This window comes from Syngnathoides biaculeatus, chromosome 19 (genome assembly GCF_019802595.1).
Source record: "Syngnathoides biaculeatus isolate LvHL_M chromosome 19, ASM1980259v1, whole genome shotgun sequence".
Lineage (NCBI taxonomy): Eukaryota > Metazoa > Chordata > Actinopteri > Syngnathiformes > Syngnathidae > Syngnathoides > Syngnathoides biaculeatus.
The window spans coordinates 13,246,533-13,271,301 of NC_084658.1; the positions used below are offsets into that span (position 1 = coordinate 13,246,533).

The following is a 24,769-nucleotide window of genomic DNA, read 5'->3' on the forward strand; positions in this document are numbered from 1 at the left end:
TGTACATATATTGCCTGGAAGAGTCCATGCAGAGTAAATCACATGGAATAAAGATGGATTTGGTATTGGGATGTGAAATAACCCTATACATACATATATATATATTTATATTGTCTTACCAGTGCTTATTAAAGTAGCAAGCTAACAGATTTCAATCATCCAGATACGGTAGTCATCAAGAGTTGACCTAACTAGTTAATTACAGTAATTCCCGGCCTACAGAGCGCACCTGGTTATAAGCCTAAAGTAAATACTATTTGGTACATACATATGCCGCAGCCGTGTAAAAGCCACAAGTTTCCACATTGAATCATGAGATATTTACAAAGACGGCACACAGAGAGTTTAATGCTAATGCTAGCGCCACGCCACAAAAACAAAAAAACACATCGGTAAAAATCACCGAGACACGGCAGTGACACAGCGCTAACAGGGCCGGACCGTTAAAAGTCACTTCCTCGGCACACATATTCCACCGGTCTCACTCTTACCTTTTCCGCTCGAGTGCCCCCTTGCGGCCGTTAGAAAAAAAAATGCGCAAATTAGCCATATCGCCCCATAAACCGCAGGGTTGAAAGCGTGTGAAAAAAGTCACGGCTTACAGGCCGGAAATTACGGTACATGACTATCGGACGAGTTCAAATAGCGGTTGGCCCCTAAATTTGATCAATTTTAGAGTTTCTCACAAACCTGTATGACCGGTCAGTCCTGCGAAGTGATGATTTGCATGGAATGAGTACAAGAACGCTTGATTTGAAATTCTAATTTCTCAATGAAATCGCACTGGCGAAACCAGCAGCGCCAATCAAAAATTAAGGATTTGGAAGGTTCCTGAAGGTGGTTTATGCTCAGGTGGACCTAACAAGGTGTTCACGTAGCCAACAAGCTTATTTGTACCAGCACGAGGCTAAAAAAAATGGAAGCCTTTGCACAATTACGCCGGCATTCAGGTGGTTTGTGAATAACAATAGCCGCCATTTATTCAAGGAATTGGATGACTCCTCGGGTCTATTTTTACCGGCTAAACTGGGAGGATTGACTTGACAACCTTCTTTCTCCTGACACTGAAGTCTCCCCACGGTCATTAAAATCACAAGTAAAAGCGCCCCTGCGTCCTCCTTTCCCCACACGTATAAATAATGTTGAGCACCCACCTGCCACCGCATTCAAATCCCACCCCCCAACTACTCCCCCGCCTTCAAAAAGGCTCCCCAGAGGGGACCGGCATCTTTATCTGATCTTTATCCTTTTCTCAGCGGCAACAAGATCTCACCTGTCAGCTCAAACCTTCAAGTAACCTTCTCCGGGATAAAAATAATAAATAAAAATAAATAAAATAAAATAACCTGGAAAGTGCACCATACGCCTCGTACGCCAAGTGTCAATCATTTCTAAACAATATTGAGGTTCGTTACGTCAATTGAAGACCATTTATTGTCGCAAAATTTTCCCTTCACTTGCTATTTAAAAAATAATTGGTGTTTTAGTTCAAATTTTATTGTCGTGCAATAATAATAATAATAACAATTTGCAGATTCCCATTTAATATTGTTGTGTAATGGTGACCTATACAACAGCCAAAGTACGTGCAAATTAGGCAGTCAGTATAAACAAGTCAAATGAGGTATGTTCCTTAAAATGTGTAAATGGGATAAACAAAAAAAATGTTAGTCACGTAGGGAGAAATTAAGGAAAGTGACTAGAAATTTCCGAAACCATAGAAAAGGGAGGGAAAATGCCCTCCTTCAAATGTTGAAATAATTTTCGAATCATTCACACATTTTCACGCCTTTCTCCTTGGCCCGTGTGTTCGCAAACGTTTCATGGAAATCTATCGATTGATTTAAAAAAAAAAAAGAAAAGAAGAACAGCGTACACAAATACAGGAAATTGTAGATTGCACATAACTCATTTGCAGAGAACAACCAGCAGCTACGATCTCGATATTGTCAAGATTGCAGATCCACACAGATTCTTATGGAATTTTTTTCTTTTTTTTTGGCTTGTTTTTTGCAAAATCACAATAAAACCAGAACGGCGCCAAGTCCGACCGCGATGCCCACCGACATTCATGCTTTATTTACTGAGAAATTACAGAAAATGTCAGATTTCCTGATAAGAGCTGACACGACGGACAAAAATAAAACTGAAAAATTACTTGACGCTGGTAGACAGTCGACTAATGCCAACGCAAAGACTTTCATCCATCTATTTTCTTTGCCGCTTATCCTCACAAGGGTCGCGGGGAGTGCCGGAGCCTATCCCAGCTGTCAACGGGCAGGAGGCGGGGGACACCCTGAACTGGTCGCCGGCCAATCGCAGGGCACATCGAGACAAACAGTCACAATCACACCTAGGGGCAATTTTGGGTGTCCGATTAATGTTGCATGTTTTTGGGATGCGGGAGGAAACCGGAGTGCCCGGAGGAAACCCACGCAGGCACGGGGAGAACGTGCAAACTCCACACGGGCGGGGCTGGGATCGAACCCGGGTCCTCAGAACTGTGAGGCCAAGGCTTTACCCACCATACCACCAGGCAAAGACTTGACTCTTAAGTCTTGTAAAAAGTAATAAAAAAGGTAAAATTGCAACTCTTTTTTTCAAACCATGACTTTTTTTCCCTCCCAAATTGCAGCTTTTTGCTCGTTTTATGAAAAATCAATTAGCTTAATAAATATATTTTTCACATCTCATTATTTAACATGTTTTTTTTTTTTTTAAAGAGTTCCAGCATGTATTACGAAAGTCATCTTAATTGTATCTCAAGGAAGCATTTTGGCTACAGAGCTTCTCCAGACTGGTGTATGAATATTTACACAGATTCAGGTCTTTGCCAATGCTACATTAACAATACAATTTATTAAGTATTGCAACCACTTGAACATATTTAATAGGTCACTTTTTGGTACACGGTCCTGAAGAACCCCTCCAGAAAGCTTCAGTGAAACGAGATGAATTCACGGTCGTTGAATTATACACTTTGAAGGATACTCACCCCTTTCAGATGGCTTAAATTTTTAGCGTGAAGACTCGAGCACTATTCAATGAAACAACTGTCAGGGCCGAAAGTGCTCGATAAAAATTCCCGCATCCAAATTTCTTGTTTGGGGGGGGGGTGGGGGGGGGCTCCCCCCTTTGCCCTTCTCACAGACTTCTTAAAGTTTAATGTGAGTCGGTTGGACTTGTGGTTATGGAGACAAAGCCTGACAAAGACAAAAAACATAGTTTCACTGAGGAAATTAGTCACGCGCCATCCTGTTTTTCCACTGCACCGTACTGACTCAGCTGTGAAGACGACTTTTTTTATCCACAAGGAGACAAAGAGGCGAAAGCGTAAACCGGAGCTCGGAGCACTAAAGAGATGATTTAACATCTGAATATCTAAGTTACGAGCCTGGCCGCGGAACAAATTGAAATTTGAAGTCAATGCACCCACTGTACAAACTTTTATTTCAAGATGCGATTTCTGGAATTAACCGTACAGTGGAAAAAGAGGCATGAACAGTCGATTGTAAGAGACACCATTTGTCCACGCGGAATCAATACACCCAAAAAAAAAAAAAAAAAAAAAAAAAAGCAGCAAAAGACATTGATGGGTTTTCTGTGGTTCTGTGGTGAGCGTGCTGACAAAGATGCCGTATTTGGCCGGGACCCCGGCGAGGGCGAAGACGATAAAACTTTTTGATTGCCTCGGCGAGGCAGGGACGATCTGCTGAGCCGTGACAAAAGAGGCGGACTGATTGACCAAACAAACCTCTCCTTCAGGGTCTATCCATCTCTTCTATCTGATTTAATCCCATTTTACGCATTTGTTTGCGTCCGAGCGAGGACCCGCCTTTTCAGGAGGTCCATTTTGTCCGCGGCCAGGGCTCGTCGCATAGCCGCGAAGAAGGCGAGGTAGTGGGCCGTGTTGTGGAGCATCAGCAGCACCCCCGCCAGGAGCTCGTTGGTGGCCAGCAAGTGGTGCACGTACGCCCTCTGGTGGTTACGGCAGCAGTAGCAGCCACACCCCTCGACCAGGGGCCGGAAGTCGTCTTGGTACCTGGACAGTCCACGCGGAGTAAATCCAATGGACTACAGATTATTTCATCATTCTTCCTGCTTTCCAATCACGCCGGCAAAGGCCCGTTTGTTGGACATCTCCAAAAGATTATCCTTAATGATTTTCTTGCGGTGTGCGGTTTGTTTAAAATTGATTTGTCCACCCTGATCTTCTCAGAAAATGGCCTCAGCAGATAATCGTAATTGTTTTATCTGTGCAATATTTAAAGCCAATCATTCGGCACGTGGTAATTTGCACATTTTTCACACTTCATGATCAAAGTTACCTAAAATCCAGTTATCAGATACAGCAGTACCTCGGTTCTCGACCATAATCCGTTCCAGGAGGCGGTTTGAGAACCGATTTGTTCGGAAACCGAATCAACCGCCGCACGTTATGCTATTTCCGGATTTTTTTTTCAGGGTTCGTTCGAATTGACAATAACAAAGCGCGTCGTGGGTGGGTCAACTGGTCTGGCCCCGCGTGTTCTGTTATTTACGTTCTGTTATAACATAATGCGCGCGGCTCAAGCAGCTGATCCACCCACAGCGCGTTTTGTTGTTGTCAATTCAAACGCCCCCTGAAAAAAAAACCCAGAAATGACATAATGGGCGCGGCGCAACCAGCGCACTTTTGTTATTCTGTACAACGCAGCCTCTGTAAACAGATGTGTCCCAGTAGTGACTGTTGTTTTTCTTCTTATCGAGGACTACCGTATTAACCCCCAATCATTGCTAAAAAGAAGGTAAGGTGCTTGTTTAAATTTATTCTGCACATTTGTTAATTAAAAAAAGTTTACAAGGCTGGGGGCCGAGTCACTACAGATACGGCAATGCACTCCCAGCCTAGTAAAGTATATATTTTAAGCAAAAAATGAATTTATTTCTTAAATTATTGTATTATATAAAGTATTTAAACTATACATGTATTTCTAATATGCAGTTTATTATCAGGAAAAGCTAAAACAAAGTGCTTCAAAAAGCCAATTTTTTTAGGCTTGGAATGCATCATTTCTTTTTCCATTCATTGTAATGCGAAACATCGATTCGGTTTTCGAACAGATCACTTCTCAAACTGTTTTCTGGAACGGATTGTGGTCGAGAACAGAGGCATCACTGTAGTTAGAAAGTAACAAGTCCTACCTTTTGTCTTTGAGATTCATCTCGAAGGGGGTGGGACCATCGGGATGGTTATCCCCATTCGGTTTTGTCAGGGTCTCTGCCAGAAAACACACACGCCTCATTAATCATCATCATCATCATCATCTCATTTCCAAGCACATCTACATAAACCACGACCCCCGGCTATCAAGACCCGGCAGTAAGAAGCAAATGCCAAAACGTTACTTATTTGAGGTAAAGGCATTTATTACTACAAATAAATATTAAATAAAGTTACCGTAATTTCCGGCCTATAAGCCGCGACTGTTTTCACACACTTTTAACCCTGCGGTTTATGCAGCTAATTTGTGCATTTTTTTTTCTAACGGCCGCAAGGGGGCACTCGAGCGGAAAAGGTAAGAGTGAGACCGGTGGAATATATGTGCCGAGGAAGGGACTTTTACCGGTCCGGCCCTGTCAGCGCTGCGCTAGCGTGTTACTGCCGTGTCTCAGAGATTTTACCAGTATTTTTTTTTTTTTTTTACTAGCCTTGTTAGCGCGGCGGCACTAGCGTTACTAGAGTTAGCACGGCGGCGCTAGCGTTAAACTCTCTGTGTACAATCTTTCTTTCTAAATATCTTGTGTTTCAATGTCGGCTTTTACACGGAATATGTACGTACCAAATGGTATTTCCTTTACAAATGTACTGGGAGAGGCCTATAACCAGGTGCACTCTGTAGGCCGGGAATTACGGTGCATCAATTTTATCCGTTGTAAAAGCTCTTTAACCAATGTGTGAGGAACAGAGTTTGGAGTCCACGTCCATGAATCGGGTGGGTGGGGGGGGGGGGGGTGAGTTGGGTGGCTTCTATTTGGGGAGCGGAGGAAATTGAGAGGCGTCTATTTCGAGCGAAGAAAAATGTCAAAGATACACAATGACTAAAAAGAATGATGATGTCAAGATGTGGATATGAAAAGATGCTTATTTTTCTCAAATTCCTTAAACGTACTATCTAGTAATACTCTCTTCTCGGGGCTGAAAATAGTGCCAACGGCGTCGCCGCGCGATCGCGTCGATATGGATTCTCCCGTTTCAGCCGATAGCCGCTTCTTTTATCTCTCGCCGGCAGATGAAGCGCGTAAATTGTTGAAAGAGCAGCGCGTGCGACACCTCCGCCGACACAATCTGCCGGTTTGAAATGGAGCTGATGTGATCAACGATGACGCACTGTGAAAGTCGCAGATAACTGGATGACGAACGCTGGATTTGCACGGTACAGTTGAAGTGAGGATTCCTATCTTTTTCCGCGATTGTCCCGGGACGCATGAAAATTAGCGAAGAAGCGGTGATGTAATCAGTGACGTAGTCGGGCCGCGGTGGTTGAAAAACGATGTAGCGTGGGACCACTGTAGTCATTAAATCAGAGTGAAGCACTTGAACCTGCAGTGTAAATCCAGCCCAAGGACGCTTTATGTGCCTATTTCTTGGTTTTATCTGCTCAGTGCACTTTACACTTCAAAGTTAATCATTTAAAGCCACGACTGATATAACCGCGCACTCCAAACTGGTTTCAAGTAGGAGCAGTGGCGTTATTCAGTTCGACCGTGACTCAGAGGGCTGCTGACTCACTTCTTAAAAACAGTTTGTTTTTTTTAAATGGAGGGTGAAATTATCAAATGAAGAATTTTCATTTAGGCTTGGTCCAATGTAAGCAACGTTCAAGGACTCGAGTGTGACAAAAAGAGAATGAAAGAAGTCATTTGTGATGCACAGTTGTTATTTTTCATATCACGAAAACCTGGCAGCAGGGTGTGTACATCTTTGCATCCTTCTTATATCTAATGGCACAAATCACATACGTACTGTCAAAAATGAAAAGAAGCCACTGGTTTCTTTTAGGCAGCACACGGAACTTTCTCTAACAACGACCGCTCCTCCGCCACACTCTTTTTACTAGTTTACCTTACCCCCCTCCCCCCGATCTTAAAGACGTACACTCATAATTACAAATGTTACAGTACTTACGCACCCCATCAATGTGCCACTTACCACCGATGCTTTAGTTAGCAACACAGTCTGGGCAACGTAGAGCAAAGATGAGCTAGACATGCTGCTTCTGTTTACTTTCGATATTAATGGAGAAAGTTAAAAAAAAAAAAATCCTGTTGTTTGAAGATGCAATGACTGCCGGAATATATGAATAATCGAAGAAAAAGGGGTTAAACTGGACGAGATTTTCTCTTTTCCAAGTGGGAAAGGTCTGATCTCGAGCCAAAGTAGAAAGTGCAGGATGAGATGGTGTGTAATGTTAAAATTCCACCTTGGCGCAGCCTGATCTAGTATGAAAGCACAGACAATACAGTGCACAAAAAGCTAATTCTGTATTTTAAATAATCATCATCCAACCCGGTCCTCGGTAGCTCGCGAGAGGCTGGCTGCTTGAAAAGTAGATCTTGGGGTAAAAAAGTCCGGGCACCCCTGCTATACGTCAATACTGTACAAGCGAGTATTGGACCGATACCCAATGTCGCAGTATGGCACAGAATGTCCGACGCTGCCCGTCAAAGTGTGTCAACCCGAGAGGCGCCTGTGAGTGAGCGAGCCCTGATGATGAAAAGAGAACTTGCGAGGATAGAAAGGAAGCGCTGGGCCATGAGCCTTCACTTGGCTGTGTCATACAGGCCCCTCGCGGGGTGCTTGTAATTGGCCGAAGTGGGACCGCCAATTCCTATTTAACATCACCCGCCTGCTCTCACCTCCATTATGCTCTCCAGTGCGGAATCGATTAGCGCTGTCTTGACACGACTATTGGCATCAGGCAAGTTCAACTTTTTAACGAAGGGGCCCAGGCTACCTGTCATAACACTTGTTAAGCGTCTCACTAGCTGGGACAACCGGCGCGTTCCATCGCTGATTTACTTCGATTGTTGAACTTTACTTCCCTCCAATTATTTTTAAATGAGATGATGACAGTGGAGTTCGGGCCGCGGATATTCCCCTATTTTTGCACAGATCTCACTGCAATATCATTATCTACAATCTATTAACTGTGCAGCTACTGTGCTGTACGTGTCACTGGAATCTATTATTACCAGTGAATCATCTCAAAGCTCTCACCTTCACATAATTGCCTCATTAATTGACGTACCGGGGCTCCTCTGTTGCTGAACAAAACAGCAGCGTGAAACCACGTGAACGAGTCCCTCGGATGAATTCCAGAATTAAAGATGATCATATGCTAGAAGGAGACACAGTCTTAAGTGACATTTGGCGCTCCAGTTGATTCGCGTTCAGGGTAGTCTGCCTCGGTTCTTACGGCTTTTAAACTCCGGTTTCACTTGACACGAACTGTAACCCGCTGCTAATACTGTTAAGTGTAATTCCAAAAATAAAAGCCTGCCCGTGAAGAGATGTGTCACCCGTCTGCAGGCTGTGACCTCTTTTGAGGTTCACTTTCTTAATTACATGTTTGATGGATGGTGCTAAAAAAAAAAAAAAACTGACAAAACTCTGAAATTATAAATATCACAGATTTGCTTTTATCCTTTTGTTCGGGATTTGAGATCCAGCGTATGTGCGCGTTTATGTGTAGAGAAAACAGGGGGATGATATTTTAGTTAAGCAGGTCACACCGCCCGAGGAAAACAAAAGGGTACTTTTGCCACTAAAATGTAGACGCTGCAGTGCGGTGGACATGTTTGCATGGGAATTGGTCTGGTTTTATCCGGTATGAACAGGAAAAGACACGAAAGCTCAATGCAAAATTTTGGGGGGACAAAAGCACAGAAATAAGAAAGAAATCAAGAGAATGGCCGGCCTGATGGATGGCTGTGAAAATGTACGAGTTTTAAACTGAGCACCACACACATTCCTAAACCAAAAAATATACAGGCATGGCAAAACTCCATTAGCATTTTGATGGTGATTCTGGTTTGGAGCAGAAAATATAGAGCTCGTGCACCGACGTCATAAAAATCACCTGACTTTTGTTTACGCCGCCATATTGCAGGTCTAGCAAAGCATTGTTCAATGCTAAGTTGGTTGGAGATGACACGGAAATATGTCTTATAGCACGACGCCCAGAGTCTTGTCCGATACTGGTAAATATTTAGAAGGTGAAAATAAATGAAGGTAAGTGGAAAAATTAAATAAACTCGGCACAGAGGACCCGGATTTCATGCCGAAGTCGATGTTTTCGCCGATAAGCAATCGGACTGTTAATTCGCTTCCGCTTGTCTCGGACAACTGGATCTACACGTGGATCTGGTGAGTAAGCTGTCGAGATTTACGTGGAAAAGTTTGAAAGCGTAGAAAAGTTTTGAATATTTTGTAGCTGGATCTGTTCTCATGTATAATAAATCCCACATAGTGACGGTTTTGACGGCTCGTGAACGCGGAAGCGTGTTCAGCAACACGTTAACCTTTGCTGGAATCCATCTATCTTTTCAGCTAGTATTCAATACAAATACCAATATTTAAATAAATGTCCCGGAATAAATGGTCGAGCAGCTATGTTCGACCGGCAATATGGCACCGTGAAAACGGTGACGTCACATGCACGAGTTCTATGAAAGAAAAAGTCCCCCCCCCCCCCCCCACCTCACCTGAGGGCGGCGTCCTGTCGGCGCTCTCCGGGTCCGTCGCGGTGTCAAAGCGGAAGCAGAGGGCGCAACCTCGCTCGGTGACCTGGAAGGGGAAGAACCCCTCGAAGAGGTCCACGCCAGCCTCCACGCACGCCAGCACCTCGTCGGGCCGACCCACGCCCTGCAGAAGCCTGAAACCGCAGCCAACGACAGCAACATGGGTAAAAAAAAAAAAATCAGCCAGATACAAGGGTGAGGATTATTCTTGCATAGCAATATTCTTTCTAAATATTTTGACTCCGCTTCTTCACCGTGTGATTCTGAATGGAGTTGTGATCACATTTAGTTTTCTGGTTTTACACTAAAAAGAAGGACGGGTCCCGCTTTCCGCATTTTAACACACGAGCGGCCCGTCTCCCCAGTTTATCAGCAGACGTGTGCTCTGCGCTCTCTCTCCCGAGCTCGCTTTGGCCCGGCAGATAAGCGGCTGCGGGCGTCAAGGTCAAGGCCAATTTAGCATTCGGGAGTAGACGTTGCACTCTGGCCTAAGCGCAGCTAGCTACGAATCTCACTTGGGGTCTCTGGTTCGCCTCATTTGGTACTCCAGAAAAGCCCCTTGGGACTGATATGGAACAGATGGGGCCTACATGGAGATCTTTTTAGTTCTGCTTCATTTTGTAAACCATCATCGACGTCGTACCGTACGTGGGATCGTAAATGTCAGGCCGCTTTTGTGTGCCTGTGGCAGGAGGGTTCTGGAGGCTGTCATCTCGCGTTATAAACAAAACACTTGAGGACTCTTGGAAGTAGCAAGAAACGTCCCGTTACTCTCTAAATACACGTATTTACAGAAATCATGTGAAGCAGTTGAGAAAGAAAAACAAAAGGGAACTCGCTGAACCTGCCAGATTGGCTATAAATGCCTCTGACAGTCGACTAATTGGGTCGCGCTGTCAATCACGCCGTGCTAATGAAAGCATGTGGAGAGTATCGGGTGGAGGCTTTCTCCAGGCATCAATAAAGCACGCTAATTTATTGACTCGCGCAGCCACGAGTCATATGCTTTTGGCATATAATAAATAGATATACGGAACATCGTGTCACTCATTTTACCTGTTCGGCTAAATCGCGTACCAATTACCGAAGTGCTCAGTGACTCCCAGTTGAAGTTGACACTCAAACTAAGCTTTTATTTGGAATTACATTGTGTTTAAAACTACCAGATAACTTTAACCTTGAGAAATTTTGCCAGCTAAACATTAACACAAAACTACTATTCTTCTTTTCTCTTCTTTCCGCTTGTCCCATTAGGGGTCGCGACAGCGTGTCATCTTTTTCCATCAAAGCCTATCTCGTGCATCCACAGTCCTCATGTCCTCCCCTCTCAACATCCATCGACCTTTTCTTTGGTCTTCCTCTCGCTCTTTTACCTGGCAGCTCCATCCCCAGCACCCTCCAGTCTAACCTCATCTGTCAGTCTATCCATCACTACCGCAAACAGGAAGGGGCTCGGCGCGGATCACTGATGCAGTACCACCTCCACCTTAAATTCTTCTGATACACCTACGGCAGATCTCACCGCTGTTCTGCCGCCCTCATAAATGTCCTGTACTGTCCTAAAACAAAACTACTATGATAAAATAATATTCATCGGCATAGGTTTTTTTAACCTCTGTAAAAATGACTTCCTACTGCAGTATACTAAGGTGTTGAGAACCTCTCCATATATACGATACATTTGTCTGTATTATACTGCCCTCGGATGGCCAAGGCGCGCCCCACTAGAAGTAGGCGCATGACGATTTATCACATGCACAAACTCTTTAATTCTATACAATCCGTTTAATTATGTTCGCATGTTCTACCAGTGCTGTGCAAAAAAATTGTTAACATTTTTGTGCTCAGTTGTTTTGGAAGGGATCAGTCACCGACCGTGTAGCGGTGCGCACGCCTGACTTCGGTGCGGGCAGCGTGGGATCGATTCCCGCTCAGTGATGGTGTCGACTGGCGACCAGTTTGGGGTATAATCCGCCCCTTGCCCAAAGTTGGCTGGGATAGGCGCCAGCATTCCCTTGTGTGGATAAGCAGCTTGGAAAGTAGATGGATGGATGTTTTGGTGGGTCGAACAGATTCATGGAGTTTCCAATCATTTCGACGGGGAAAGATGATTTGTGATACAAGACAGGCACCGTCACGGACCAATCTAAACTTGTAAGTCGTGGCACGACTGTAATTTTGCACAATAATATGACTTCATTTTCATATAATTCACGCGCTCTCTCACTAAAATGACCAATTTTTCATTTTCAGACGGTCTTAATGCTCATTTTCTAGGAACTGAGCTTTCAATGACACCTCATTAGTGCGCCCTTTTCAACATGACCCAGGGGTCCGTCGACTTCTTTCTTATTCCAATCGGGACCTCAATTCGTCAGGTGAGAAAACCAGCCGGGCTCACCTGGGCTTGTCCTCGGGTAGCTCCTTGATCACGGCGCCGACGAGCTGGCCCCTCAGGGCGGCGTCCACGCGGCCCGTCTGGAGGCCGTCGAGGCAGAAGCCCGCCACGGGCCGTTTGGCCGTCTCCCTGGCCGAGCGCACCCTCTCCTCCAGGACATCTCCGCCCTCCACCGCCCCGAACAGCGCCGCTCCCTCCAGCTCCTAGTCGGAGCGCATTTGGTTAATTTGTTTCGTTTATTTCTACACTTTGTCCTTTATCAGCTTGCGTGTACTGCGTTAAAATGAGCGTGACGTGTGATAAGGCGTCGTACACTATTAGCATAATATGATAGACTTATGACAAAAGTAGAGCAGCCCAAAAAAAGACATCACCACAGAGCACAGCGACCAAAGTAAGGAAACGAAGATAAGCAAAAACAAAATGAATGAAAAAATAACTAATAGATGCATAAACAGCAGCAGCCAATCAAAGACTATGATAATTAGGATAAGTGTGTTTTCTGTCTTTTTTTTTTTCCCTTTTCCTCCATTCTTTGTAAGCGGATAATCGTCGTCCATCACCAAATTTGTGATAATGGTGTCCTCAAATAAATCCAGTGTTATCATGACAGTCACAGAAATAATAGCAATAAGTATAATCATCGTGTTTTCATAATAAAGACTACGGCAGTGTAGAACATTGAGATCATAGCGGGGAAAGGAAAGCAAAAAGTGTACAAAAATAAATTTACTTTGCCTTCAGGGGGAAAAAAAATAAATAAATAAAAATCAATGAAAGTCTGTTTTATTTTTATATTTTAATACTTTCAGAAAATTAAAAGTAATAATACTGATATATGGTGACTCCAGTGAGTGAAAAATGCAGTGTAGTGTATCACAAAGCGGTAAAGGCAAATATTTGCATGCCTGCGTCGCAAGCCGCTTATCCTCACAAGGGTCGCTTGCATGATTGTCTTCATTCTTAATGTTTACACCATTCTTTAAAAAATACATTTCGCTTTGATCTGTATTTAACCAGGACATAATATTTGAAGGGAAAGGACGTGAAAGAAATAAAACGAAAAAAATGTGCACTGAGAGCACAAAGCAACAATAATAATAATAATTGAAATACTTAGGAGAGAGAGAAAAATATATTTTAACGATTTTGTTCTTGATAACATTTTTCCTCAAATTATATTAGTTCTTTTGGGAAACAAAGGTGCTTGGAGTTAAGAGTCAAATTTTCCCACCAAATTGAAAATAAAATTTTAGTTTTTGAGAAAAATACCCCTGTATTGTGAAAATATAAAAACATATTAAACATGAAAGAATAGAGCGGAAAGAAGTTTTCCAGTGTCGCGTAGTCTGGCCTTTTGCAAGTATTTTCGTCATCCGTTTGTGTTTGGTTGCCTTGTTTAATAAATGGTGACTGTAAATAATAAATGGGGAAGCTCATTTTTATTTATTTATTGTGTGAGAATAAGGAAAATCATGCTCTTTTCTTCTCAGGCAGATTTTTACATAAGGTAGTTCATAATGTATGGTACTGTATATTTGTGGTCAAAAACCATAACTATAAAAATACAATGTTATCCCTTATCACCTATTTTATCACTTTCAACCTTTATTTTGGTTTTGTTCCGAATGAGTTGATTTCCTACGGGAGAACCGGTTTTGAAATTGCGACTCTAACCGCACCTGCGACGCCTGGTGCACCAGCAGACACGTGTCCAGGTGGGCGAGGGTCCGCTCCACTGACTTGCGGACCCTCTTCCGGGAGGTGTTGTCCTGCCAGGTCTCGCCGTCGGCCATGCTCACGTAGCAGTCGGGCCGCGCGAGCTTCTGGAGGGCCATGAACTTGGCCGCGGTCAGCTCCGTGCGTCCGCCGCTTCCCCACACGGAAACGGTCTGCACGCCAACAGGGAAAAAAAATTACATGAAATGGGTCCTTGTTCATTAGAGCAAAAAAAAAAAAAACAACCCTCAAACACTTGCTAGTCCTTGCGGACTATGCGTGAGCAAGTGGGTACTGTATATCAAAAATAATAAGAGAATCTTTTTTTTTTTTTTTTGAATGGACACCCAAGACATCATGGAACATATTGAACTCAGGGCAAGACACCACCGTACATTAAAAATAAAATGAAAATAAATGCTATATGACGGCTCGGTGGATCAGCTAGAAAGCGTTGGCCTCACAATTCCGAGGTACCGGGTTCAATCCTGGACCCGCCTGTGTGGAGTTTACATGTTCTCCCCGTGCCTACGTGGGTTTTTTTCCGGGTGCGTACTCCAGTTTCCTCCAACATCTCAAAAATATGCAACATTAATTGGACACCTTAAATTGCCCCTAGGTGTAATTGGGAGTGTGGCTGTTTGTCTGGACGTGCCCTGCGATTGGCTGGCGACCAGTGCAGGGTGTACCCCGCCTCCTGCCCGTTGACAGCTGGGACAGGCTCCAGCACTCTCCGCGTGAGGATAAGCGGCCAAGAAAATGGATGGATGGATTGTTTACAAATGTACTAATGACATTACAAAATGTGTGTCAGGATAAGCGGCTAAGAAAATGGATGGATGGAGTGATGGATAAATGACATATTGTGATTTTTAAAAAAAAGCAAAATATTGAAAAAAATTTGAAATAATATATACATTGCTAAATACAAAATCAAAAGTTTTTAGTTAAACTGTACTAATGTACAATAGTAAGAATACATTCGGATAATTTATCAAAAATTAATATAAAATATTATTCTATACATTAGAAAATGAAAAAATACAATAAAAATCAAGTGTAATAAAATAGTAATAAAAACCCATCCATCCATTTTCTTTGCTGCTTATCCTCACGAGTGTCACGTAGAGTGCTGGAGCCTATCCCAGCTGTCAACAGGCAAGAGGCAGGGTACACCCTGAACTGGTTGCCAGGCAATCGCAGTAATAACATCTTTTTTTTTTTTTAAACAAGTGAAGACAAAAATTACACACTGCCAAACGTAAAGCCTGCATCCGATATGATGAAATGCTCTTCTGCAGCATTTCATCATGCATATGTTGATTACATTTTTCCTGTACAGAATTTGAATATAAATTAATAAACTAAATTAGTTTGGGTGATATCGCTTTATATATGAGAACCAGACAAAACAACTCACGACAATGAATGGGGGGAGAAAAAAAAAAAAAGAGTAGACCGTCTGACCTTGTTGGTTGTGTAACCGGTGGGGCTATGGATAGCGGGGTCATGCAGCGAGCAAAACAACACTGTGTCATGGAGGCCTGCGGAGGACGAAAGGTCAGGGAAATAAATTGCTTCATAAATACAAACAGTCGGGCAAATTATTGCAGGATTGCGCACAGAAACGTAGTAACAGTCCCTTATTGTCCCTCTAACATGGCGCACTGTAACAATTCCACTTGAGTCGCCCGGAGCAGCAAGAAGCTCGCAGGCGCGTGAACTTTCATAAAGCAATGTTGAATGAGGTCGCTCTTGCGGGGCATTCCTATAAATAATACACAAGTACACAAGCTAATGAGGTTTAGAATGCGGCAAAGATCTTCAATGGGCCTCCGAATTCAAGGACAAATCAAGTGCAATGGAACTCCACCCACATGACCGGAGTCAGTTTCTTCAGAGAGGCTTTGCAAGTCGGGGAAAGGGGTGTGTGCGAGGTAGGCGAGCGGTCTGGGGGTTTATTTGCTCTTTTGTGAGTGGAACTCCAGGCGGGAAAGCGGCGAGGAGACGAGCTCAAGGTTGCAAGTTTGGCTTTAGAAGAATTGTGACTGCTATACAAAAGTAAAACATTTTCTAGAACTGAACCTCTTCGTTCTCCAACATAACCATCAAAAATTAAGTTTCCACTCATCTTAAACTCTGCGGCATAAATGTGTCCATCATTCACCCGTGACATCCGCGATCACTTTACGGCGGCCGGGTCAGTTTTTGGAGGCAATTACGCTGACATGACTGATGTGCACACACACCATCAAATAAGAAATTGCAGTTGACACAAAATTGCTGTCCCTCGTACTTTTGAAAGTGGGCTTTTGTGAACTTTAAACAATGTAATAAATGACTAAAAATGTAATGTAATCATCTCCCAGAGTTCAGTATGGTGGGCGTGAGTAGAGTCTTGTTTGCAGCACAATGACCTAGCTGAAGGGGTAAAGGGGTCTCGATTTTCTCTGCTGTTTTCACTTGCTGCATAAAATGTCCAGTCCAAGGCTTCGCAGGTTCCAAATCAGAAGGGGAGGCAGCTGTCAGAAGACTCAACGGTGCCTGTGTAGAAGGCGAACAGGATGGAAAGGAGGAGGGGAGACTCGCCATCTGGCGCCGGAAGTGCAAGCGGCAAGTGCTGCTGCTGCTGCTGTCTTTTTCACCAGCGAGGTGGTGATGTCGACTGAGTTTATCCGTGATTTCACACCCCCAGGAAATTTGGAGCTACTGACAACTTCCAACTCAGTTTCTGACATGGTTGACATTTCCCTCGTCTTGTCAACACTGAGACTCAGGTTCCCAGGGAAATTCGTTAAGTCACAAATATTTGTAAACAAGCTATTATAAAGCATCTTTTCCCAAAGCATGTCCCATTTTAAGTACCTGAAAACTTCTTGAATCCTTCTTTGAACTCCTCCAACACTTCCTGATGCTCTGCCCTGAATGAAAATGAAGATGGAGGATATCATTTCCAATATAATGAGTGTGTAAATACATAATTGACGCGGGTGGCTTACAAATGGTCCAGTGAGACCTGGGTAACAGAGGGCAGCTGGTCCAGGCTGTGTAGCGTGTCGTGGGTCAGGTGAGGCACACACCCGCAGTGTGTGTACAGCAGACAGGCCGGTACCTCCAGGGAGTGCTCCCCCATCCTGCCAAGCCCCTTCAGGACACCAAGGCGGCTTCCCCCCTGGACAACCCGGCACAACTCCAACTTCATCCTGCATGCAGCCATACAGCTAATACAGTTTCGAGTAGCATGTGAATTAGGAACAGCGGTCTTCTGAGTCCTCCTTTCGTCGCAAAATGTAATTGTTACCGCTGAATATATGCAAGCAGGGGAAATGTTTAGTTACTTGCTGTGAAGCAACTGCCCCTGTCTTTATTTGCAGAATTATCTCCGATTTTTTCCCCCCGTTTTCTCAGGAAACTACAAGGCGCATCGTTGTGACGTCATCGAACGCGACATCAGCAAACCCAATAGTACCCAAAATTATTCGGTTTTTTTTCCCCTTACACGATTTAAACGCTGTGATTATTGTAACTACTTTTAAGTTTATGTTTTGATATATTCATTTTACATTTTGTGAGTCGTATCGGAGTTGCCACGGTTACCAGAGTGAGGCTAAAATGCCCAAGTGCATTGTGGAAAATGGAGTCCACTTATGGCCTGCTGCCGCGACAAAACCTTCCAAAAAGGACTACATTACCCAAAATCCCTTGTGAACATTTTGTACTGTACTTTGTTTTGTCTCTTCGGATCATAGAGCTCAAAATTTTCTGTACACTGTCGATGGCAATTCAAAGACAACACTGAAAAATATATACCATTTTATTGTAAAAGATATACTATTTTATCATATCTTCATAACAGATGGACGCATTACCCGTCCCTGAGCTTCACTTGTTGAAGTGTAGGAAGAGCATTGCCAAGAATTCAACAACAAAACAAATTGCATCCAAGGTATGTATTCCCCATAATGAATATACTTTATATTATGATAAAACCGTATTTTAAAATAAAATAATTCTCCCCACCTCATAATATCATCTATGAATGAAACCCCAAAGGATTATTAAACTGAATTAATGTGACATTTATGGTTTTCCAGCTAATCTGATGGTTTGAGGCGACGGGCTAAGTAAGATTTCTCAGGAATTAATCCGGCAGGACAGGTCCAAAATGTCTGCGAGCTTTGTCATAACAGTTTAAGAAGGGAATCGTTTTCAGGTCGTCCTAAATTAAACCCAAAACCTCCAGTTTTCCAAAAGACGAGAGTCCCATTTTTGGGCCCCAAACCAAAAGTTTGTGAATCCGACTAATGTTGGCAAACAGGAATGTGAAATTTAAAAAAAGAAACACAAAGGCACCAATAGTACATGCAAGAAGTACATGCAGAAAACATTAATTTATCAAATTCTCTTTTGGATTCAGAATATGTAGTTTACTGGTCAAAGTTGGTTAATACTGCCTGAAAGTCCGATGAAGATTCTATTTGCAAACTCTCAATATGCTTTCACTAGATTTTTTTTTTTTTTTTTTTTAATTCCAGAAACATGTGAACAAGGAGGACATCGATCACTGGAGGAAGGTGAGCAGCGCTTATTGTGGATCTTGATTACCGGTATGTGTGCCCTGTGCTCTGTCTCGGGATCTGTTGGAGGGATGACCATTGGGCTATGGGTTATTACATTACATTAGCACTAGAAAGAGTACCACGGATGCATTATTTGCCTTGAGGATGCTCGTGGAACAGTACAGAGATGGTCAGAAGGAGCGACATTGTATAGTTGTAGACCTAGAGAAAGCCTATGACAGAGTACCAAGAGAGGAACTGTGGTACTGCGTGCGCAAGTCTGGTGTTGCAAAGAAATATGTTAGAGTAGTACAGGAAGCAGCAGAACAATGGTGAGATGTGCAGTAGGTGTGTCAGAAGAATTTAAGGTGGAGGAGGGAGTGCATCAGGGATCCGCGCTGAGCCCCTTCCTGTTTGCGGTAGTAATGGATAGGCTGACAGACGAGGGTAGACTGGAATCCCCTTGGACTTCTTAAAAGGATGCTGAGAATGGAGCTGCCAGGCAAAAGAGCGAGAGGAAGACCAAAGAAAAGGTTGATGGATGTTGAGAGGGGAGGACATGACGACTGTGGGTGCACGAGATAGGCTTAGATGGAAAAAGATGACACGCTGTGGCGACCCCTAACGGGACAAGCCGAAAGAAAAAGAAGACATCGGCACAAGTTGCGGATGACCGGTTTCCCGACTTTATTCTCCCACTTATACCGCATTTGCCAGCAAGTGGAGAAGGCATCGGAGTTCGCCTTGTCCGAGGTCTTCTTCCCCAGGAGAGCCCACACGGGAAGCAAAAGCCTGGCCACGGCCCTGCGGAGCTGGGAGCAGCTGAGGGATCACGATGACGCTTACGCCGAAGGTAGGGCTTGAATTGACATAAAAGTGATGAGGGCCGTGCTCACGACGTGTTCTGGTGTCGCAGCTCAGGCCCTGTTGGGAGACTGGATGGACAGGACGTGGAAGCCGGAGCTGGTGACACACGGCCTGACGCACGATAAGGGGAGCCCGGCCACGCCGCCGCCCCCTGGCTTCAACTATAACAACTTCAATGGTAAAACACTTTTGACAATTCCATCTCACGCAACTGAGATTCGAGGAAGATGAAATCAAAATAAAAATTAAAGTACAACTTATATCTTTATCCTCCGTGTACCAGATGACGAAAAAATGACAAAGCCCACTTTTGGTGGTGAGTTTGACCCGGTTTAAGATTTCAGATCTGTACGACCACCTGGCCCAGGAAGAGGAGAACCGTGCCGTCGACAACTTCCTGCGAGACCTGAAGGAGCGGGAAGTGTTGGACGGAGGGATGATGGAGAAGCTGGCGTCGGACGGCAGAGAAACCATCAGGACCTTCGCAGACCCAGTCATCACCATGGAGGTTCGGCATCAGCAGGTATGTGCCGACTAAATCTGTCGTGGCTTAAATAGTTTAGTTCCCCACCCTAAACCTAAATCAGGGGACTCTCAAGTTGTGATACAGGAGGAGAGGGGTTCACAGAAATAAATATAGGGTCCACCGATTAATCCAATAACTTGAATAATTACCTTACGTTAAAAAAAAAAAAAAAGTCAAGGCGAAACCTCAGCCTCGAACTTTAGAAGGAATAAAAAGTTTTTGCAGTTGCACGCAGAACTCCCGTGTCGAAATAATACGGCGGGCATTCTTTGTCGCCCGTGTCACTCACCGGGCCTTTTAAACCCGTGCACGCACAAAGTCGCACATACTACAGTAGAACTTGAGGATGATCACCCCAAATGGACAAAAATATTATATGCACCTCACACATACACACACTGTGGCTCATAATGCAAAATAAAATCTACTCAATTAATCGGTTTTAATACTTGATCTAGAAAACATTAGATACAGTGATTGCGGCTCTATTGCAATGTTCTTCTGGTATATTAATTACATATTTAGTATGATTTAAAAAGAATTACGATGGGGATAAGGGTGCATGCTTTAACATTTTGAGAGTAAAAGTTTCCACTTTGTGGCATGAAAAAGGTGCGTGAGAACAGGGCCCTGTGCGAGGAGGAGGCCAGGAGGAGGCGAGAGCTGGAGCAGGAGGAGAGGAAGAGGCAGGAGGCCACAAGGAGGCAGCAGGAGAGGGTGCAACAGGCGATTGTCAGGATGCGGAGGCAGAGGGAGGAGAGGAAAGGCCTGGAACAGCGGCTCAGATACAGGTAACGCAAATCAAATGAACATTGAAATCACAAAAACGTTTTTTCATCCGTCGCTCTGAATATGAAGCTGAATGGTTGTTCGTCTATTAAGTCAAAGAGGGGAGGCCGCTAGCCGAGCTTCAGCAGTAATCAATAAAAATTCAATAAATGCTGCCATCATAAGTCCTTCACAAGGTCTATAGAAAATGTTTGCTTTTAATCAAATTTTATCGGCAATAGTACCGGTAGCGACTGCTGGAGAAGATGTAAAATTGGCCTTGCTGTCTTGCTATATGTTACCAAACCAACTGTTTTGATCAGTTCTTGTTTTAAATAGCACTTGACCGCAGGGCGAGATGTCAAATCACCACTCTGCCTTTGTACTTGCCTACACTGTGTCGCTCTCGTCACAGGGAAAAAATGGAACGTCTCCGAGCGGCCAAAAGCCTCCAGGCAGCTCCTCCGTCTCCTGCGGTGCAGCGGAGGCCGTCAGAGGAGAACGTGGAACGGAATGAAGAAAAAAAAGTGGAAATCTTTGTTCACCTGCGTAACCTGAAGGTGCGTTAACGGTGATGCCTTTGAGTGGCCGTGTTATTTATCGCTGGTGTGGCAGTGTCTCCAGAAATATTTCTCACGTTGGTACTCGGCGGTGATGGAGCAAAGGCTCCGTGCGGGTAAGGCCAAGGCGCTGTGCGACTGGAGGAGGCAGCTTGGGGCCTGGCGAGCGTGGCGCGCCGCCGTGTGGGCGGGACGGAATCGGCGGGAGGTGTCGAGGACCGAGGAGACGCTCCGCACTGAAAACAGGCAAAAAAGAAATCTATGATAGATAATAAGTAATAATGACATTTTTGTAACAAGAACCATATCACGATAGCCTAGGCCCCGCAGATTCACATTTCACTGTTCATCTATTTGTGACGGGAGGAGCTAAATTTAGTCTGGGTTGTTAGCGGAAGTTACAGAGAATCTCCCTCATACATGCTACATGTACAGTTAGGATGCATTTCTTTATACATCAAATAATCTGCACATTTATTGTCAAGCGTAATGTAAGATGAATTTTAAACATTTTTACCTTGATAGTTACTTTAATTTTCCCATTCTGTTATGAATCCATCATACTATAATAACACATCGCCTTCCTCCAGACAACAGCAGGTGGCCGAGGAGAGCGACCGGAGGCGGTTGCTACGGCGATGCCTGCACGAATGGCAGCTGTGGTGCCGGCAGGAGCGCGACCAACGCGAGCTTCTGGCCCAGCAGCGGGAGACCCGCCGCAAGATGGCCGCCTTGATCAGCGCAGCGGCGTCGGGCCAGTTCAAACCCCCACAGATCCCGACCAGCGACCCCTCCGAGAGCGCGGGGAAGGTACGGGCCACTCAAAATGATAATAATAGTCGTATAAATTTGGACGTGGGCAATTTTTGTCCGTATAATCAGTAGTAGCACGCACGTTCTGACAATGGACCGGATGACCCAAATGCGTCAACTGCACAATTTTCCCCAACTTTCAAAAGCAGCTTAAGAGGTGAGCCTCGTATATTAAGGGCAGGACGGCGCGGGGAGCAGATGGAAATATGGCTCGGGTGTATGAAATGGGAGGTGAAAGGATAGTAGAACAGAGCTCAGGGGACGGAAGGAAGCGGAGAGCGGGAGATGAAGTTTCACAAGAGTCGAGGTCGGCGTGGAGGTTGCGCTCATAATCAGGTTTGGGCCGGTTATCTGCGTGGATTCTGGGCTAGAGGGGGTTCGGGTACAGAGGGCTGACGAAGTCATGGAGGAGTGACAAATGTATACGATGACGCATGTTTTCATTGCTTAAAAGTAACGTTTCACACTATTAGTCCAAATGATCCCCAGAAGCCCATCATTCCGCGCCATCGTAAAACCCGCGCGGGTCCTCGGCCTCAACCGGGCACCCGCGAGGAAGCGGTCGCCGCCGCAGAGGCCCAGCTCGGAGACGACGACGACGACGCAGACGGGGCTGAATGCGACGGCGACTTAACCGGGCCGAAGGCGAAGAGCTTGCACGGGAGCCGCTTCGAAAACCGTCACGCCGCCCAGAAGAAGATCATCGCGCGGCAGAGGCGGCAGCTCAAGGAGCAACAGGAGGAGATCGCAAAGCTCAAGCGGGACAAGGTCATGATCGCCTGGGACCTGAAGAACGCGGCGTCCAGACAGGCGCCACGGCAAAGGTGGGATTTTGGGTCGTCGATCCTGAGGGAAACAAGTCCAGGGTGCCACTTTGTCTCAATGCCCAGAAACAAAATGGCATAATTGATGCCAAAACCTAAGCTTCCTTGAGTTATAAATTGACATTTCATGCCATCCACCAGTAAAGTTATGGGGCGGGGGTCAAATCCCACAGTTTAAATTCTGTTCCCGGCTGTGTGGACCTTTCATAATATTTCTAGCTGTCATATAAAGGTTGAGAATCTTGAAATAGAGGATGTTGTAAATGGAGTGTGTGGCCAATCTTTCATAAGTGGGATGCACAAACTGTCAGAATATTGAAGTGGGCACTGGCGTGATTTAAAATGTCGAGACAAAGAAGCAAGGTAACCTTGCCGCCGTTGCAGTGCCCCGACTGAACCGGCTGAATCCGACAACCCCGGCGCACCCCAGAGGCAAAACCTAAAACCGCACACGTGCCCAATCATCTCGGGTAAGTTCTTCGCGTTGGAGGCGGTGAGGTTCAACGGATATTTACGTCAATGGGATGGAAGCACACATCTGCTTTATCGCATTCCCATTTATCACCTCCGTTTCCAGCCATGGAGGAGCGGGCCCGGGTCCGCGCCGAGCGGAAGAAGCAAAATGAAGAACTCAAAAGGGTGAAGGAAGAGGAAAAACAGGTGAGTGAGGCAAGCGTCAAACCGTAGACTGTTAGAATGGTTTTTGTTTTGTTTATTTATCACGAGGGCCCGTTTCATTCAGGCCGAGATCAAGGCTGCCGAGGAGCAGAAACTGAGGGAGGAGGAGGCGGAGAAAGCCCAGAAGCGGGAGGAGAGAATGCTGGCCAGGATGGTGAGATGCTCCGTGGAAGTATTTGAACACCCTGCTATATTGCAAGTTCTAAATCGTTTAAAAAAAATCATACATTGTGATTTCTGGATTTTTCTTTTTAGATTATCTCTCTCACTTTGGACATGCACCTGCGATGAGTGGGAGAACTTGCAATATAGCAGGGTGTTCAAATACTTATTTTCTTCACTGGGTAGACGTCGGTGTCGCCACGCGAGGTTACGGACGTCGCAAAATGAATTATAGCGTACAGGGGTGCGTCGTGCCGTAAAACAACAACTAAATGACAATTTGGAAACTGCGCATATTTCATTTTGGCCCCTTCAGGCACCCCAAAGGGGCATACTACCCCCTCACTACCTCACTTCGCTTCACTTCACTACCTCGCTGCTTCTTCGTTGTGTAGAAGAAAGAGGAGAAATTGATGCAAATGAAACAGCAGCAGCAACTCCTGGATCGGGCCTGTCAGCACTACAACAGAAGAGTCCTACGTCATCGAGGCCTGGCGCCATGGAAACGCCTAATAGGGCTCAAGGAGGCCAACGCAGAGGTAACTATTTTTTTTGGGGGGGGGGGGTGAGGGACGGTGGCATTGGCAGTGCACTCCCCCCTCCACACTTAAAACCTTTGAGGGTCTTATTTTGTACGACGCGTCAGAGGATGTTTGACCTCCAAGCTCCAGTTATACGCAACTTCCATTTGAATTTTAAAAAAACATCGCCTAGTGGGACGTGAATTCAAATCCGGCATCTGTTTATCGCCGCGCGTGTGCCGGCGCCCGCCGGGAAGCGACGAAGTGACGAGTCTTTGTTGCTCCTGAAAAGCGGACCGCAACTTTGGGGAGCTTTGGAACATCTATCGGAGATAATCTTATCTCACGACTGTAAAGCCGGTTTTGTCGTCTGTCTGCGTGCGATAATAAATGCTAATCGGATTTTAAACTGGAAATGTCTTGCTGGGGAAAAAAAAAAAAAATCCCATTTTGATGAAATGTAATTACGTGTCAAAATTATCCCATGCGATTAAAAACAAATATCTGGATAATGGCCGGAAATTAGCGAGCTTTGGCAAAAAAAAAAAAAAATAGTGTTTTAACATTTAATATATACTCATTTGTATTTAC

General features: G+C 44.8%; 2 protein-coding genes and 1 long non-coding RNA gene across 8 annotated transcripts in view; 2 read left to right on the top strand and 1 right to left on the bottom strand.

Annotated features, from left to right (window-relative positions):
• On the bottom strand, window positions 1–21,305 carry qtrt2 (queuine tRNA-ribosyltransferase accessory subunit 2). 2 transcript variants are annotated; one of them, XM_061804891.1, is made up of 10 exons: window positions 21,166–21,305; window positions 21,011–21,091; window positions 16,900–17,103; window positions 16,766–16,821; window positions 15,368–15,444; window positions 13,864–14,073; window positions 12,185–12,384; window positions 9,748–9,917; window positions 5,185–5,260; window positions 1–4,042 (listed from the first exon to the last, which is right to left on the bottom strand). In XM_061804891.1, the coding sequence occupies exons 3-10, from the start codon at window positions 17,100–17,102 to the stop codon at window positions 3,802–3,804; spliced, it is 1,233 nt and encodes a 410-aa protein (XP_061660875.1). In that variant the 5' UTR covers window position 17,103; window positions 21,011–21,091; window positions 21,166–21,305; the 3' UTR covers window positions 1–3,801. The 2 variants fall into 2 exon arrangements, with proteins under 2 accessions (XP_061660875.1, XP_061660874.1); XM_061804890.1 differs by lacking the exons at window positions 21,011–21,091; window positions 21,166–21,305 and having other exon boundaries at window positions 3–4,042; window positions 16,900–17,351.
• Window positions 9,839–12,184, top strand: LOC133492548 (uncharacterized). Its single transcript, XR_009792676.1, has 3 exons — window positions 9,839–9,978; window positions 11,632–11,937; window positions 12,037–12,184. It is a non-coding gene; the product is annotated as an uncharacterized LOC133492548 (long non-coding RNA).
• Window positions 17,634–24,769, top strand: part of ccdc191 (coiled-coil domain containing 191) — a 13,329-nt gene continuing 6,193 nt past the window's right edge. The window contains exons 1-14 of one of the 5 annotated variants that reach the window (XR_009792675.1): window positions 17,634–17,846; window positions 18,436–18,474; window positions 19,177–19,312; window positions 19,376–19,504; window positions 19,671–19,849; window positions 20,465–20,643; window positions 21,036–21,180; window positions 21,236–21,426; window positions 21,771–21,990; window positions 22,483–22,817; window positions 23,202–23,287; window positions 23,395–23,477; window positions 23,560–23,649; window positions 23,974–24,196. Coding sequence is in view for 4 of the 5 variants with exons in the window: in XM_061804882.1 (XP_061660866.1) it covers window positions 17,757–17,846; window positions 18,436–18,474; window positions 19,177–19,312; window positions 19,376–19,504; window positions 19,671–19,849; window positions 20,465–20,643; window positions 21,036–21,180; window positions 21,236–21,426; window positions 21,771–21,990; window positions 22,483–22,817; window positions 23,202–23,287; window positions 23,395–23,477; window positions 23,560–23,649; window positions 24,053–24,196 (2,046 nt within the window). In the remaining variant the exon portion in view is untranslated. Of the gene's footprint in view, window positions 17,847–18,435; window positions 18,475–19,176; window positions 19,313–19,375; window positions 19,505–19,663; window positions 19,850–20,464; window positions 20,644–21,035; window positions 21,181–21,235; window positions 21,427–21,770; window positions 21,991–22,482; window positions 22,818–23,201; window positions 23,288–23,394; window positions 23,478–23,559; window positions 23,650–23,973; window positions 24,197–24,769 lie in introns of those variants that run through there. The other 4 variants (XM_061804882.1, XM_061804883.1, XM_061804885.1 and 1 more) reach the window with 4 other exon arrangements.